This window comes from Plasmodium gonderi (assembly GCF_002157705.1).
Source record: "Plasmodium gonderi DNA, contig: Pgo-contig_711, whole genome shotgun sequence".
Taxonomy (NCBI): Eukaryota; Apicomplexa; class Aconoidasida; order Haemosporida; family Plasmodiidae; genus Plasmodium; species Plasmodium gonderi.
In genome coordinates, this window is record NW_021629474.1 from 1 (window position 1) to 14,993 (window position 14,993).

The 14,993-nt window shown below is 21.0% G+C and overlaps 2 protein-coding genes across 2 annotated transcripts; both read right to left on the minus strand.

The window, feature by feature from the left end:
- Positions 1-661: 661 nt before the first annotated feature.
- On the minus strand, positions 662-2,291 carry PGO_004155 (variable surface protein; the record flags this gene model as incomplete). Its single annotated transcript, XM_028691431.1, has 3 exons — positions 662-805; positions 1,109-2,140; positions 2,226-2,291. The coding sequence occupies 3 exons, from the start codon at positions 2,289-2,291 to the stop codon at positions 662-664; spliced, it is 1,242 nt and encodes a 413-aa protein (XP_028547232.1).
- Positions 2,292-8,850: 6,559 nt separating this feature from the next.
- Positions 8,851-9,942, minus strand: PGO_004160 (variable surface protein; the record flags this gene model as incomplete). Its single annotated transcript, XM_028691432.1, has 3 exons — positions 8,851-9,000; positions 9,126-9,794; positions 9,928-9,942. The coding sequence occupies 3 exons, from the start codon at positions 9,940-9,942 to the stop codon at positions 8,851-8,853; spliced, it is 834 nt and encodes a 277-aa protein (XP_028547233.1).
- Between the last annotated feature and the right edge of the window lie 5,051 nt (positions 9,943-14,993).

The following is a 14,993-nucleotide window of genomic DNA, read 5'->3' on the forward strand; positions in this document are numbered from 1 at the left end:
TTGTTATAGAATTTATAATTTCAAATTTTTTTATTTAATATAATATTATATAAATAGAACTTTTTATATTCAGCACATGTTTTGCTATTATAATTATTTATATTTCTTTCGAATTCTTTAATTAGTAGTTTGAAATAAATTAAAAATAATTTTTAACTATTTCCATTTTTAATATATAATTCAGATGAATTTTTTATATTAGAACTCATTTTTTTGTTTCTTAAAATTTAATTAATAATTGGTTATGACATGAAATTCTACATTATAGCAAAATAATGAAGTCATTTTATATAATTGTGTAAAATAACAAAGAATGTATGGAAATTATAAGGAATCATTTTATAGTTTAAGCCGATAGAACAAAACATAGAGTTTATATATATAAAAAAAAAAATGTTTATTATATTTTAGGTTTATATTAACAAAAAAAAGTTGTAAATGGAAGAAAGAAATGTCAAAATTTCAAGTACAAATATACATGTTTACTAAAAAAAAGTATTTCATTATATAAATTTATAAAATAATTTCACATAATAGATAAATTTACAAAAAAATATAATTAAATATATATTACAAGAATAAATTAACAATTCATATATACTGAATATTTTGTGTAAACATTATTAATTAATTTTTTAGAAACATCTAATTATCATAATGTTTAATATTCAAAATGGCTATTTGCAAATAGGATTAGTGTATCTCTTTCAAGGGACGGCCCTAATTGTACTCTCTGTAATTTTTCACTCATTTGTTTTCCTTTCCTCCTTTTTTTATTGATCATAAGCTTCTTCATAGGGGTGAACTGCAAAGATATGGAAAATAAATAACAATATAATTTATGTAAATAATTAAAAATATATGCTTAATTTTTTCAAAACTAAGAATTTTAGTTTACTTTTATAATGAGTATCATTATAAGAATAATGGTTAATGGAATTGAAACAATTATGATATATGTTCTAATTGATATTCCACGGTCATTTCCTTCAGATATGCCTGTGACAATATCAGTCACAATGGTAGCAGATCTCTCCATGAATATAACAGTATCAGAGCCTATATATTTAATGCGTTAAATAATTGTATATATGTAATAAAAGGAAACAGTATTATGTTCTAAAATAACGGGCGTCTCAACACCGGAAAATGTATCATGCGTAGATTCCCTTTCAGAATTTAAACCCCTAGCATCCTTGTAACTATATGTTACATGACTTGAGGATAAACTCCCACCACTTGCTGCATCAATACATGCATTAAGATTTACTTGGTTAACATGTTCTACATTCTTATCATCCTTATCACGAATGGACACAGGAGAAAGAGAACCACCGTCATATTCTTCAGTATCATTTGTTCCATTAGCAAGAAAAGTAACTTCATTACTTTTTGTGTCGGGTGGTTGAACTTTAACCTCTTGCATTTCAACTGTCTTCTCAGCAGCATGTTCGGAAACAGAAACATTGCCTTTGATAGAACATTCATGTAAAATTTTTTTTTGATGTTTAATATGTATCACACAACCATCATTGTGGATTTTTTGTAAAACTGTTTCACTTGCTTGGGTTCCTAATGCTGTACATGTTGAAGGATCTGTGCAGGATTCAGACTTGCACAATGTTTCTAGTTCTAAAGGTGTACTGAAAGTATGACTATCAGTTGATTTGCGATCTTCATCTTGAGAATCAGAACTAGAAGGATGGTTTATATCCTTTTGGACTTGTAACATTTCAAATTCTTTTTCCAATAGTCCTTCACCTAATTTTTCTTGTTTACGATCTTCATTGTGTTGTGTTTCCGATATTAATTTAGAATTATCTTTAACAAGAGATACTCTACTGAAGGAACATTCAGATGTATTAGAATATTTTCCAATAAAATGATTTATTGTTTCTTCTCCATCTCCATTATATGGCATATGGTATTTTATATAGCATTCATTTAGGCCTTCTCTTTTATGTTTTATATATTTACATAATTTTTCCCATTCAGTGCAGTAATTTGTATAAGTTTTGGCTTCAAAATCATGAATTTGTTCTTTACCTTTATCTAAATAATTAATATATTCTTCTAAGCATTTATCGAAGTCATAATGATTGTCGCCATCAGATGTAAAATATGACACAGTGGCCATTATCTATCAAGTTATTAAATTTATAGCTGCGTTCCGTTCTTCCTTTAAATAAATAATTTGGGGAATAAAATTATGTATATACATAGACACATTTTGTAAAGCACAGTTTATAATATTCAGAAAGATTACGAATAGTTGTTTCTTGACATATCATTACGATGCTTTAAAACAGCATACATGAATTTTTTGAGCAAATAATATTTGTGTGTTAAGTGATATTTTAAGGATAATTACTAAATGGACAAATTTACAAATGCATATTTAATAAATTCGTGTCATTTTTTAGCATTAAATGAATACATAATAAGTAGAAATATAGGGAAACATAATACGTAAAAATTAAGTGGTTGTAAAAAATTAACATGAATACAAATATTATATACTCTGCGCATATATAAATAAAATAAAACTTGATCTGTTATATATTACATATAAATATTCATATATAGTATTTTTTATTTAAATGTAAAACAACGCATATGTTTAAAATAATCTATATTTCCATTTAAAATTATTTCATTTGTCGCTTATGATATATAATTCTTCTTACAAAAAATGTGTTGTTAGAAACAATCTGTGAAGTTATATTTTGACGTAAAAATAATTTTTTAATCATTGTATATCCTTTTCTTTATTTTTTGGGTGATATATTTTGAATTTTATAGTTTTGCGTATATTATAATGAGTCAATAATAAATCACGTATAACCTTGGTTTTTTTTATTTTTGTGACAGCGGTTTTTAATTAAAATGTCTATTTAATTCTTAAAATAATGTGCAATCGATAAATCTTGAAAAATAACTATTTGCATTTCATATATATATTCATTAGAATTTTTATAGGCATTTACCTAATTACACAAAAAAATGAATTATTACTTTTTTACATATTTTTTCTTTTTTTATTCAATAATTTTATTTGGCGAAAAATTAAATTATTATAATGGAAATGAAGCAAGAAAAAAGTGTATATAATGAAAAACAAATCGAACAAATATACGAGAAAAAAATTTTATGTGATTAACACTAGAAAAGTATCACATTCGCACGACTGCATATGTAACACAGAAATTAACTTTTTTATTATTTATATATATTTTTATTATTTAAGTAACATAATATAGATTAATGGGGTATAAAAATACAAATATACTTATAAATATATATGTAATATTAGTTATGTATCAGTTCGTTTGTTCATTAAAACAACATATGATTATTTTGTCTTACCATGTGTAGATTGGTTACCTTACATTACCCATTTCAAGTTATCCCTATTTCATTATCTTTCTATTACTTAGATATAAATAATGATGCAATATGGTTCTAAAAATATGAAATGTTTATACAATAAAGCATATTTTTTTTTTTAGTTCCAAAATTCCTTAAAGTGTACTATTTATAACATATATTTGTAAAATTACATGTTATTTAAATGAAGTTATTTTACAACACATTCTTTGGTTGTAGTGTTAATAACATTATTACTTTTCCTTTTGAATTCTGTATTATGTATAACTTTTATATATATGAATTTTCTTAAGCGAAAGTTATTATTTTACTTTTATTAGATTAACTGTGTATAGAAAAAACAATCATTCCTGAAATTTTTAGTTTTAATTTATGTTCAATTGAATATAGTATAGTAATAACAATTCACAATATTAATTTTTGTACATGTCTAATAATTATTTATAGAAATGTATATATTCCTTTTATTGTTATTCCTTGTATATGTTATGTTAAAGTCATTTTGTTATCTCTTATAAGGCAATAAAAGACTCATCAATTTCATAGTTATTTTATAAAGATAATTCAACGTTATAATTGTTACATATATTCATTTTATGATGGTATGATCTTTTCATGCATTAGTCATTTTTTTAATGATTTAATACTCATTTTAACTTAAAAGGGTAACTGATGATTTTCATTGTGATACGCAATTATTTTAAATAAAAATCTTTAATTATAAACATTCCCATTTATTTTTCTATAAGACAAAGTACAATATCTTTTCATGCACTTTGTAATGCAATTAAAAGTTAAATGTTTTTGTCTAAAATTCTTTTCATATAATTCTATATAACAAAAAGAATCTTATAAATTATATAGTACTTTTCCAAAAAATATTAATTAATGTAGTATAATTTTCCTTGACAATTTTGAAAAAACGCAATTTTTCATATAAAATTTAATGTCAAGAAATCATCTTAATGTGTTACATGTACGCTATATTGGAGGAATATAAAAATTCTATAAAATGCTCATTAAAGTTCTTATTAATCGCAATTGGAATGTTTTAATAATTATTTCTTCAAAGTTATAATACTTATTACTATAACTCATATTTTAATATAAAATTATAAAAAAAAAAAACACATGATACCTCTGTAAGATTACTACAACATAACATGTGAATGCACAAACATATATATATTATAGAATATTTGACATCTTAATGTACTAACAAAGTTGGTTTTTTTTTTTTTACTATCATATGCATATTATAAATATGTATCATTATATATATAAATAACACAATTGATATGCAAAAAAAAGTTCAGCTTTTTGTACATATTCATTTATTGAAAACAAGAAAACATTTCACTTATGTATTCATTATGTTCACAATTCATTTCTAAAAAAATTTTTGAAATATATACTGGGATAAATATTCACGAAGATAAAACAATATAAAAGATCCATGATTGTTATGCTTTATTGTTTAATTATCATAATAATTGTCCATGTTCTATTTCAACGGAGTATTAACAAAGGACGTGAAAGAAATTTTCACATTTTTTTTAAATAAAATATATTTAAAATTCCATGTTTATTTGAAAAAGAAATAACTGAAATATATAAATAAAGTCAAGATTCGTTTATATAAATACAGAAATTTAAGCTCCCTTTTGTAATTGAAACAGATGTGAGATCTTGTATCATTGTGGTTTGGAACTTGAATTTTTCTAAAAAATTAAAGTGCTCAATAATCTTCTTATATTCTTACCCTAACAAAATGCATTTTTTTTTTAAATGACTAATTGTAAATGTTCATTATATATGTATACATATACAAATTTATCTTTAAATTTTTATTTATTACATGTTAAAACATGAACATTGGATGGAAGTATTTTTTTCAGTTATACTAAATTTTATGTATATTGAAATTCACTAGTATTTATGCAATGTAATAACATCGAATAACAGACACATGCATTTTATAACATTTTGTTTACACACTATATATTTTTTAATACACACAGTTAAATTAAATTATTGGAAATTATGTTTATTAGTTTATATCACTTCTGTTTTAATAATATCATCAGTTTTAAAAATTTGTATTTTTAAAAATGTAAAAGCAAATAAATGACATGAACCCTCGAAAAGAGCGTAGTAGAACAATGAAATAAATTGAACTTTTTTATTGAAAAATGATGATATTATTTATCTATTATAAGCATAAACAATTTAATTATAATATATTATTTCGATAGATGATATCTACGAAGGAATAACTAACAATGATATGAACATGTCATAATTCGAACTATGTGAAAATAGGAATTACTTTATTCATAACTCATTATTAATAGGATTATATATGATATTCTTTTAAAAGGATATTCTGCAGAAATCCCATTTCACCAATTCATTTATAAATAATTGAAAATATTTACTTCTTAAAGTGATGCTAGCAACGAAGAACTTTTAATGCTAAATAAGTAGGCTGCTACATATAGATAATTTCTTTCATTTTATAATTAATTCATTACAACTAATTAAAATAGGATTCCATCAATAATTAATATTATTTGTCATATTTACACTTTTGATATGTAAAGAAAAAAAAATTTGAGCAGTTTCTATAACTTTATGATCAGTGAATGATATCCTTTTTAAGAATAACTAACATTTGTATAACAATACTTGTATATTCTGCTTATTTAATGGTGTCAAATATTTCTATATTTGTCCATAACAAATATAATATATTTGATAAAGTGTATATTAGAAACACTAATAATAAATAATATAACGTGTTAGAAAGTTTTAACGAAGAATTAACATCCTTTATGAAAACATTTTAAATAATTTTAAAGAATTGTCAGTTGAACAATAAAATGAAGGAATATATATATGTTATTACTTATTCCACTGCTTCTATGATTACATAATGAAAAAGGACTAATATATAAGTGATCTATAAATTAGGTGCATTAGTGTTGAAATATGTGGCTTTGTAGTATCATTAATTAAAAAACAGCCTGAATTGCAACCATATATATGTAATAAATAAGGTAACCCATAAAGTTGGAAATATTAGAAATGTTTACATGATCATTTTTTATATTGTAAATATATGAAAAATAATAATTGTTATAAAAACGATATGAAAATGTATTTAAAATACATATATTAAACTGATTTATATGAATTATCATTATGAATATAGAACTTGTAACTATATATCCATAGAATCACATTGCGAACTTTATTTCACTAATAAAGAAACACGTGAACCAAATGTTATATCTACCTTCTTAATGGCATGTGAAGAGTTATATATTGATGAAATTATAGGAATTAAGGATGTAAGAGACACAAAACATGAGTTAAATTGAATTTTTTATCAAAATTTTGGCAATAACCTGAGTTTAATGAAGTTACACAAGGTAGATCTTCTATACAACATCATCTATCAAGTGAAATAATTTAACTTTTTTCCATTATTCTAAAAGCAAATTATATTATATAAAATTAACATCTTTTTAATGGTTTTATCTTAGATTACTTAACATTAGCAACAGTGATGTTGTCTATCATGAATTATAACGTATATACTGATTATAATTAAATATATAAGTATTTTATATAAAAATTTATAATTTTTATATGTATATTTTTCTTAAATAATAATATTCCCCTCTATTTATATATGATTATTTTACTTCATCTGTATCAAGGTCATATAAAATAAGAATAAAGAAGAAAATTAAACCTCCAATCAAAATGAAATAATCGAAGTGGAAATAGAATCATATGTCTCATAATATAAATTTATATATTACGACATAAGATAATTATGTTTGACATATCCATCTGCACAAAACATTTTCTGTAACAAAGCATTAATAAAATATTATATACGAGATTTTTATGAAGGAAAATGCCATTATAGTTTTGTGATAATGCTCAATGAGGCAAAAATATAGGAAAATAATTTAATACAGGTATAAAAAATAACACAATTTAAGTATTATGCGCATGGAAATGGATATTTATTTTGTATGAACACAGATGAATGAATAATATGAAGAAAAGTATTTTATAATTAATGTAATTAATGCTAAGATAATTTTCATAAAAATTAGTGCAATACAAAAATTATGAGGGCGCATTAACTGTAATATAAATCATTGAACTACAAGACTTGTGTTTTAGTTTGAAGAACAAATGAAATTATAAAACTAGAAGGGTTGAGACACTGCTTAGGGATACAGAAGTAAAATTAATCGTCTTCCATAACAAAACAATAAGTTGTTACAGTTATGTCCCAGTAATTTATGGTAAATTCGATACAATTGTAAACGAGCAAAAAATATAAGTAAATATTAACCAATGTATTATGATACATGTAATGATTTTTTCACTAAAAATATTCATAACCAAATTAATTATAAAATATATAATATAATTAGAGAATATTGTTTTAATATAATGCATGTACAGGATAAATATAAAGAATAGTACTATATTCAGTTTCTATATTTTATAACTATATGGGGAATACTGTAAAACTATAAGAAAATGACTCTGTCTTGAATTTGTGATATAGTAGATTCATTAATTTAATAAATATATATAATTTTATTTTACACCTAATGTTGACTTCAAAAAAATTAATGTACGCATTTATTTTAATTTTTTTTATAGGTGAAGTAGGAAAATTGAAATTCATTATAATACTATAAAAAGTATGGAGATAAATTAAAATGCTCAAAAAATGGTATATTCTATCCAACGAACTTAATATAATGAAAAAAGTTTATGAAAAAAATAAATTATTTTTTGTAATTCCTTCTCCTTTTTATATACATACTCTAATATCGAATAATAATTCACACATTGATATAGTATATAGATGGAAATATTATATCCTTAAAATTGAAAAATATTAAGAAGAAATAAAGAGAACTATGAATCAAAGTTTGTTATTAATATATGAGCATAGAAACTGGGAATTCCTATTAATAAAATTATGCTATTATATAGCATAATATATTTAGAACACCCTTATATATATTGTAATTGAATTATTAACAAAATTTGTATGTTCTATAATAACTACTGTATTAGTCATGTAATGTGTTATTATATTATTTATAAAATACTAAATAATAAGTTAAAATAATTTTACATATGCAAAACACTGAGTATTAAAACAAGTAAAAAATATATTTATAATATTTTTATTTAGTATTTATATACCTGCGGGAAATATTTTAATAATTATTAGATTATCATTTTGTAATATTATTTATTAAATTGATAATAAGTTATATGAATTTTTTTTATTATACTGTAAGAATTATTTCATTTTTAAGTAAGTCTATTAGAGAGGAATACATAATGCAGTTTACTTAAATTCTTTTATAAATTATTTAAAATGCATCTTTCTTCGAATTATATATAAAATTAGGATTAATTGTATAGCATATCATATATCCCACTATTGAGTATATTTATGGGTACTTCGGTTCGTTGGGATATATTCCTTGGATTAGTGTTTTTATCCAACATTTTTCTTATCCTTTTTATTCTACGGCTTAATAATGGACCATATGGAGTATACTAGTAAATATAAAGAATATTGGGAACTAATTATGTAATTGTGATGTGATAAATGTTTTTATTTTTGAACTCTTACGACAAATAACTTATTATTATCGATACATGCAAAAAATATTATAATTAACCTTAAAGAAAAATAACAAAAAAAACAACATTATTAACATTACAATAATTGTAGCTAAAATAGTAGCTACAATATTAGATCTACAAGAGCATGCTATTTCTTGTATATTACTTTCTTCAAGTGTTGATTTTTGCGGTTGAGTCGTATCACAAACTTCTTTCAATACTGGTGTTTGATTTTCTTCTATAATATTTTTCAGAGCACCGCAATATTTTGTATAGTTCTCGGAAATATTATATTTGCTTATATTTTTAATGCATTTATAGAAATTGTATATATAGTTCAGGTATTCTAATTGTTCATCTGTTAATTTATTCACATAATCAGTACAAAATGTAGTTCTATTCATAGTAGAGGCATAATACAACATTATTATTTCGTAAATCTGTACTGTATATTTACTATAATTGTGTTTTTTAAGATAATAATATAACCAATAATGAATGAATCTACATCCTGCTTCTCTATATATGTTATTTTTACTCATAATATTCAAATCATATAAATATTCAAGAATTTGAGGACACACCCTTAGAATAATATTAGTATTCACATTAGATGCAAATTTGTTGGCAATTGCATAGCAAACATAACTGCTGCGTCTCAGAGGATAATTTTTAAACTGTTGAATCGTATCTTCACAAAAAGGGAAGTCTTTTAAAAATTTATACTGATATTAAAAGAAAAAATAGTTATATAAAAAATATTATACATTCTTAAAAAAAAATTTATTATATGTATGGAAAATGTAATATACATAATTATATAATAATGTCATTAATACCGTAATATTTCAAACATACAACGTCATCTGCCATCTTATATAAGATTATATTATATTGCACATGAACCAAATAAATTCATGAAATGTGTAAACATAGAAAAACATATTTTTAAAAATAGAGACGCATTACCTGAATATAATTTATGATACGTTCTTTTATATTTTATTGAACTAATATAAAATTATTCTCAAGTCTCTTCAAAATGAATTATTATTTTTCTCAAATACAACATAAATGATATGTATGATGCATCATGATTTACGATTTATTTTAATAAAAAAATAAGAAACATAAATATATTAATTATAATAAAATGAAAAAAATGTGGACTTCTAAAATGTAACACCATGTCTGATTTGACTTATGGTAAATATATAATTTTAATAATACTTTCAATAAAGAAAACGACACAATAAAAACGAATGCAACTCATTATAATATTCATATAATAGTATGTCTATTAAACCTTAAAATGCTTTTCACTTTAGTATATATAATTTATAGCGACAAAAATGTAAAATTAGAATAATTAAGATATAGAGTTTAGGGATAATTAATTTCAGAGTACATAAATCAAATAAGGAAGTAACACGTTAATAAAAATAATTGTAATATATGTGTATTGCTCTTTATCTTATAAGTCATATATGAGGATGATTTAAAGTTTTATTACTTCTACCTTAATTCCAAATTTCACAACAAAATAATATTATATATATGGTTTAGTTAGCTTTAATATATAACAAAAATTAATCTTTCAGTGATTGAAAGGTTTTTATCTAAGCATACACATCAATGCCATATAAAATTTTAAATTACTCTTTATAAATTTAATTTTTGAAGGGTAGATTTTAGGGCTCATGTATTTTTATTTTCAAAGTAAAATAAGATAGTATTTAGTTCTTATGAATTCAAACAACTTACACCTATTATATAAGAACGTAAGAGATATCTTATATTCATGTTTTCACACTTTTTAACACTTTATCATGTGATTATAAGAAACTTATATAAATATAATATATATAAATATGCTTACATATATATTTTTTTTACATTTATATATATATTATTGTTACATTTATTCTACAATAATTGATTATTTTGAACAATTTTAATACAAAATCATAAATGATTTTATATAAATCTATTCCATTATATAGGGTTATTAATATTATAACATCTCAGTATATTGTTGTATTTAAATAGCTGTTATCTATGCAAAAAAATTTTGTAAATCCTTAGCAAAATAATAAAAATTTATATCTTGGTTTTAGGATCCAATGCTTTAGGCTTTATAATTTAGGTTTTATGTTTTAGCACCAATTGTTCAGAAATCATTTTTAAGGGGATATATACTATTATTAATTTTAGCAATGAATATATTTATATATAATTTTTTTTATGAAATATGCATATATATATTATTATATGCCAATTCATTCCTCTTTTTTTAATTTATGGCGTAAAATTATTCAATAAGAAATATTAGTTTTATTATTTCTTAATAACATGTATATTTGTTAAAATACATTTAATAATATTATGTAATACATAATGTTTAGCTCAATCCACAATTTAGACTATAAACAGATATCTATAAACGTTTTCTATAAAACATTTATATTAATGTTCATACATTTTATAACCAAGATAAATAATTAATAATTCGTATTCTATGTTACAAGTGTTATATCAATCAATTCTTTATATAATATTTTAGATATATGACTTATATATATTAATTTTTTTGTTATATAATGAATATTAAATTTTTATATTTTATTTAATGATTATATATTTTTAATGTACACTATAACACTTGCCAACATTATTTTTATATAATTCGATATAAAATATATAAATGATATTTGCTAGTGATTTATATACATCATTATAATTCCATCCTTTTATATGATCTTTATATGATTTCAAGTAAATTAATAAAAACAATTGTATATACGTATATTGTTTATCATATAATACAAATAATTACAAAGTATAAATTAACGTGAGTTGATATATTATATAAATACTTGTATAAATATATTTTTTCCTAATTTTTGTCATTGTAACATTTTATAAAAATATGTTTAATGGAATAATACATTTATAATTTATATAATTGTATTTTATTATATAGCGATTTAAATATATATGTGTGTATATTACTACAAAAATGATAACACACATTTATATAATAAATATTCATTAATTAATAGAATGATTGAATTTAAAGCATAATTTACTGAGGGAATATTATTTCTTCAGTTGAAATACAATGACTTATTGTGAATAAGATAATAATACTAAAATAGTGACGCACTATTTTACGAATAAATATCTTGTTCGTATATAATTCTAACGTATTTACTTCTATTGCAATGAAATTATATACATTTGTACGATTTACTTAAGAACATTAGATGTATATATTTATTTATATTTCTCAGTGTATTAAGTATTTAATAAATTACTCCGCTGTTTTATCCAAAAAAATTATATATTCAAGAGAAATTTTGTTATGCAAACCTTAATACATATATATGCTGAATACAATGGTTTACGACTAAACAAAATTAGAAATTAATTAGTATTAATTATACTTCTATATGCAGAAATTAAACATGATCATATGAAATAATACAATCTTCTACATTTTTTATATGCGTTAATGTATAATATATATTTTTTAATTAAATTTATTCATCTAATATTATATAATAAATGATGAAATATATATAAAAATTATGTATAAAAATATATTTATCAAATATTATTGTTATTAATTATATAAAATTACGAGCGCTTTCTTTTTACAAGTATATATATATGAGCACAAAACTAATATTAAAATAATATACTTCCTACATAATAATGCAACAGCAGATATATCTTAAATACAAAAAATTATTATAATAAAAGTTATATACTACTTTTATATTTTTTAAAAATTTACTTTTTATTTTACTTCTTTTTCATAATGTATTATTTTAGATACAATTATAGTATCTTTTGTATTTCAAGAAATATACCATATTATAGAAAGTATAACTGTTTTATTTTGAAATAAATAACGAGAGTATAACATTTTATGTGTTAAATAATTCAATTTATTGAATATATATTTCATCATGCTTAGCATTTATATATATAATTTTATGTAATGAATTATTTTATGTCTTTCTATATTATGTATATACAATTTATTTTGCATGTAATGATATATAATTAAAAATATGCATGACTATATATATTACTAATGTATATTAATAAGTTAAAAATATTCAAAAATCACAAATCAGTATTTTTTGTGATTCCTTTATTTTTACTGCAATTTATTTTATAATGATTACATCTTATAATGGTACACAATAGATCCTAATAATATTGTACATTTATGTAGAAACTATGTAAATCATATTTATTCAAAAGAATGCTCCATAATATTCAGTTTTTTTTTCATTAATTATTTAAAGTATTATGAAATAGTATGTTGTGTATATTAAGTGTTTACATATGCTTCCAAAACGTGGCTTTACATAAATAAATATATATGTATCAGAATCATAAACACGTTTTACTGAGTTATATTATTATATGAATTAATATTTATAATGATAGATCATGTAAAAAAATACATTTATTTTTCATTATTTGACTCTCGTAAAAAATAAAGTATATATTTAACTATAATTGCATTTAAAATATTTAAATAAGATTTATTTAGATAACATAAATTATGTATATGCGATAAATATTCTATTGTCTAATGTGATACAAGATGAAGCACAATTTTTATTATTTTTTGTTTAGCATGTTACGTAATTGCAGCATTAGACTCATGATGTAAAAAATATATAGTTAATGAATATAAACACACTGCCAAAATATAATATAATAAATCAAAAATACAGAGAAACAAAACAACATATTGTAAAATTATCATTTAGTATTAAATTCTAACACACCTATGATTCAATATATTTGTAGTATATAACGATTTCTGCAAAATTAGTGTAATAATAATTATATAAAAATATTAATCTTGTTAAAATTATTATGAATTACTGAAATATATAACAATAGAAATCATATATATTTGTGATATCAGATAACACACAAATGCTTTAATGTAAAATTTTAAAATACTGTAAAAATAATATATACTATTTATGTAATTATTTTTAATTTATCTCATAAGAATACATTAATATTATATTGGTCATATTATTGTTTAATATGTTTCTAATATCATAAACGTATTAATGTAAAAATTATAACTCTTAATGTACAACAATATTATTCCTGAAAATATATATAACATGCTTTAAATGTAAAAAATTGTTCTTATATATAGCATTCTGTTCATTTTTATAAGGCTAATAGATTATATTAATGGAAACCATTTTATTAAATCAAACATATAAGTATAAATATAAATTAACTTTCATATACACGGATTATAATATGTCTTAGATTTATATAGAAACTATTGTGCCACATATATGAGTACAAAAATTACAGGTAGTATTAGTAATATACTGTTAAAATTATTTTACATATATATATGGAATAAGAGTTTATTTTTCCTTAAAAAAGAAAAATTTTGTTAATATTTATATTTATTTGAATGGTTATGTAATTTAAAAGAATTATATTTTAAAATATATGTTTTTTATTTGTAGATATAATGTTACAGATATATTTTATGAATCAATTAATGTATTCATTTTTTCATATAAGGAATATGATATATATATATTTTTTGTCTTCTACTCATTATAAATTTTTTTCAAATCCATTTATTATTATATTTTTTATATATTACTCTGATATAAATAAGTCGAAATACATATATCCCTTTTTTATTTTAGTTACTATTATTTATAAATGTTTATATCATGCTGTGTGCATATGTTTCTATTTTTGAATATTTATTTTATTTGTTAAGTAATATATGTTCTTACAAATAAAAATATACACTCTAATATTTTATATTTATATGTTATTTTTTATTTATTCTAGTACTTTATAGCATATTAATTACTATATCAACATCTATTTATATAATGTAATCATTT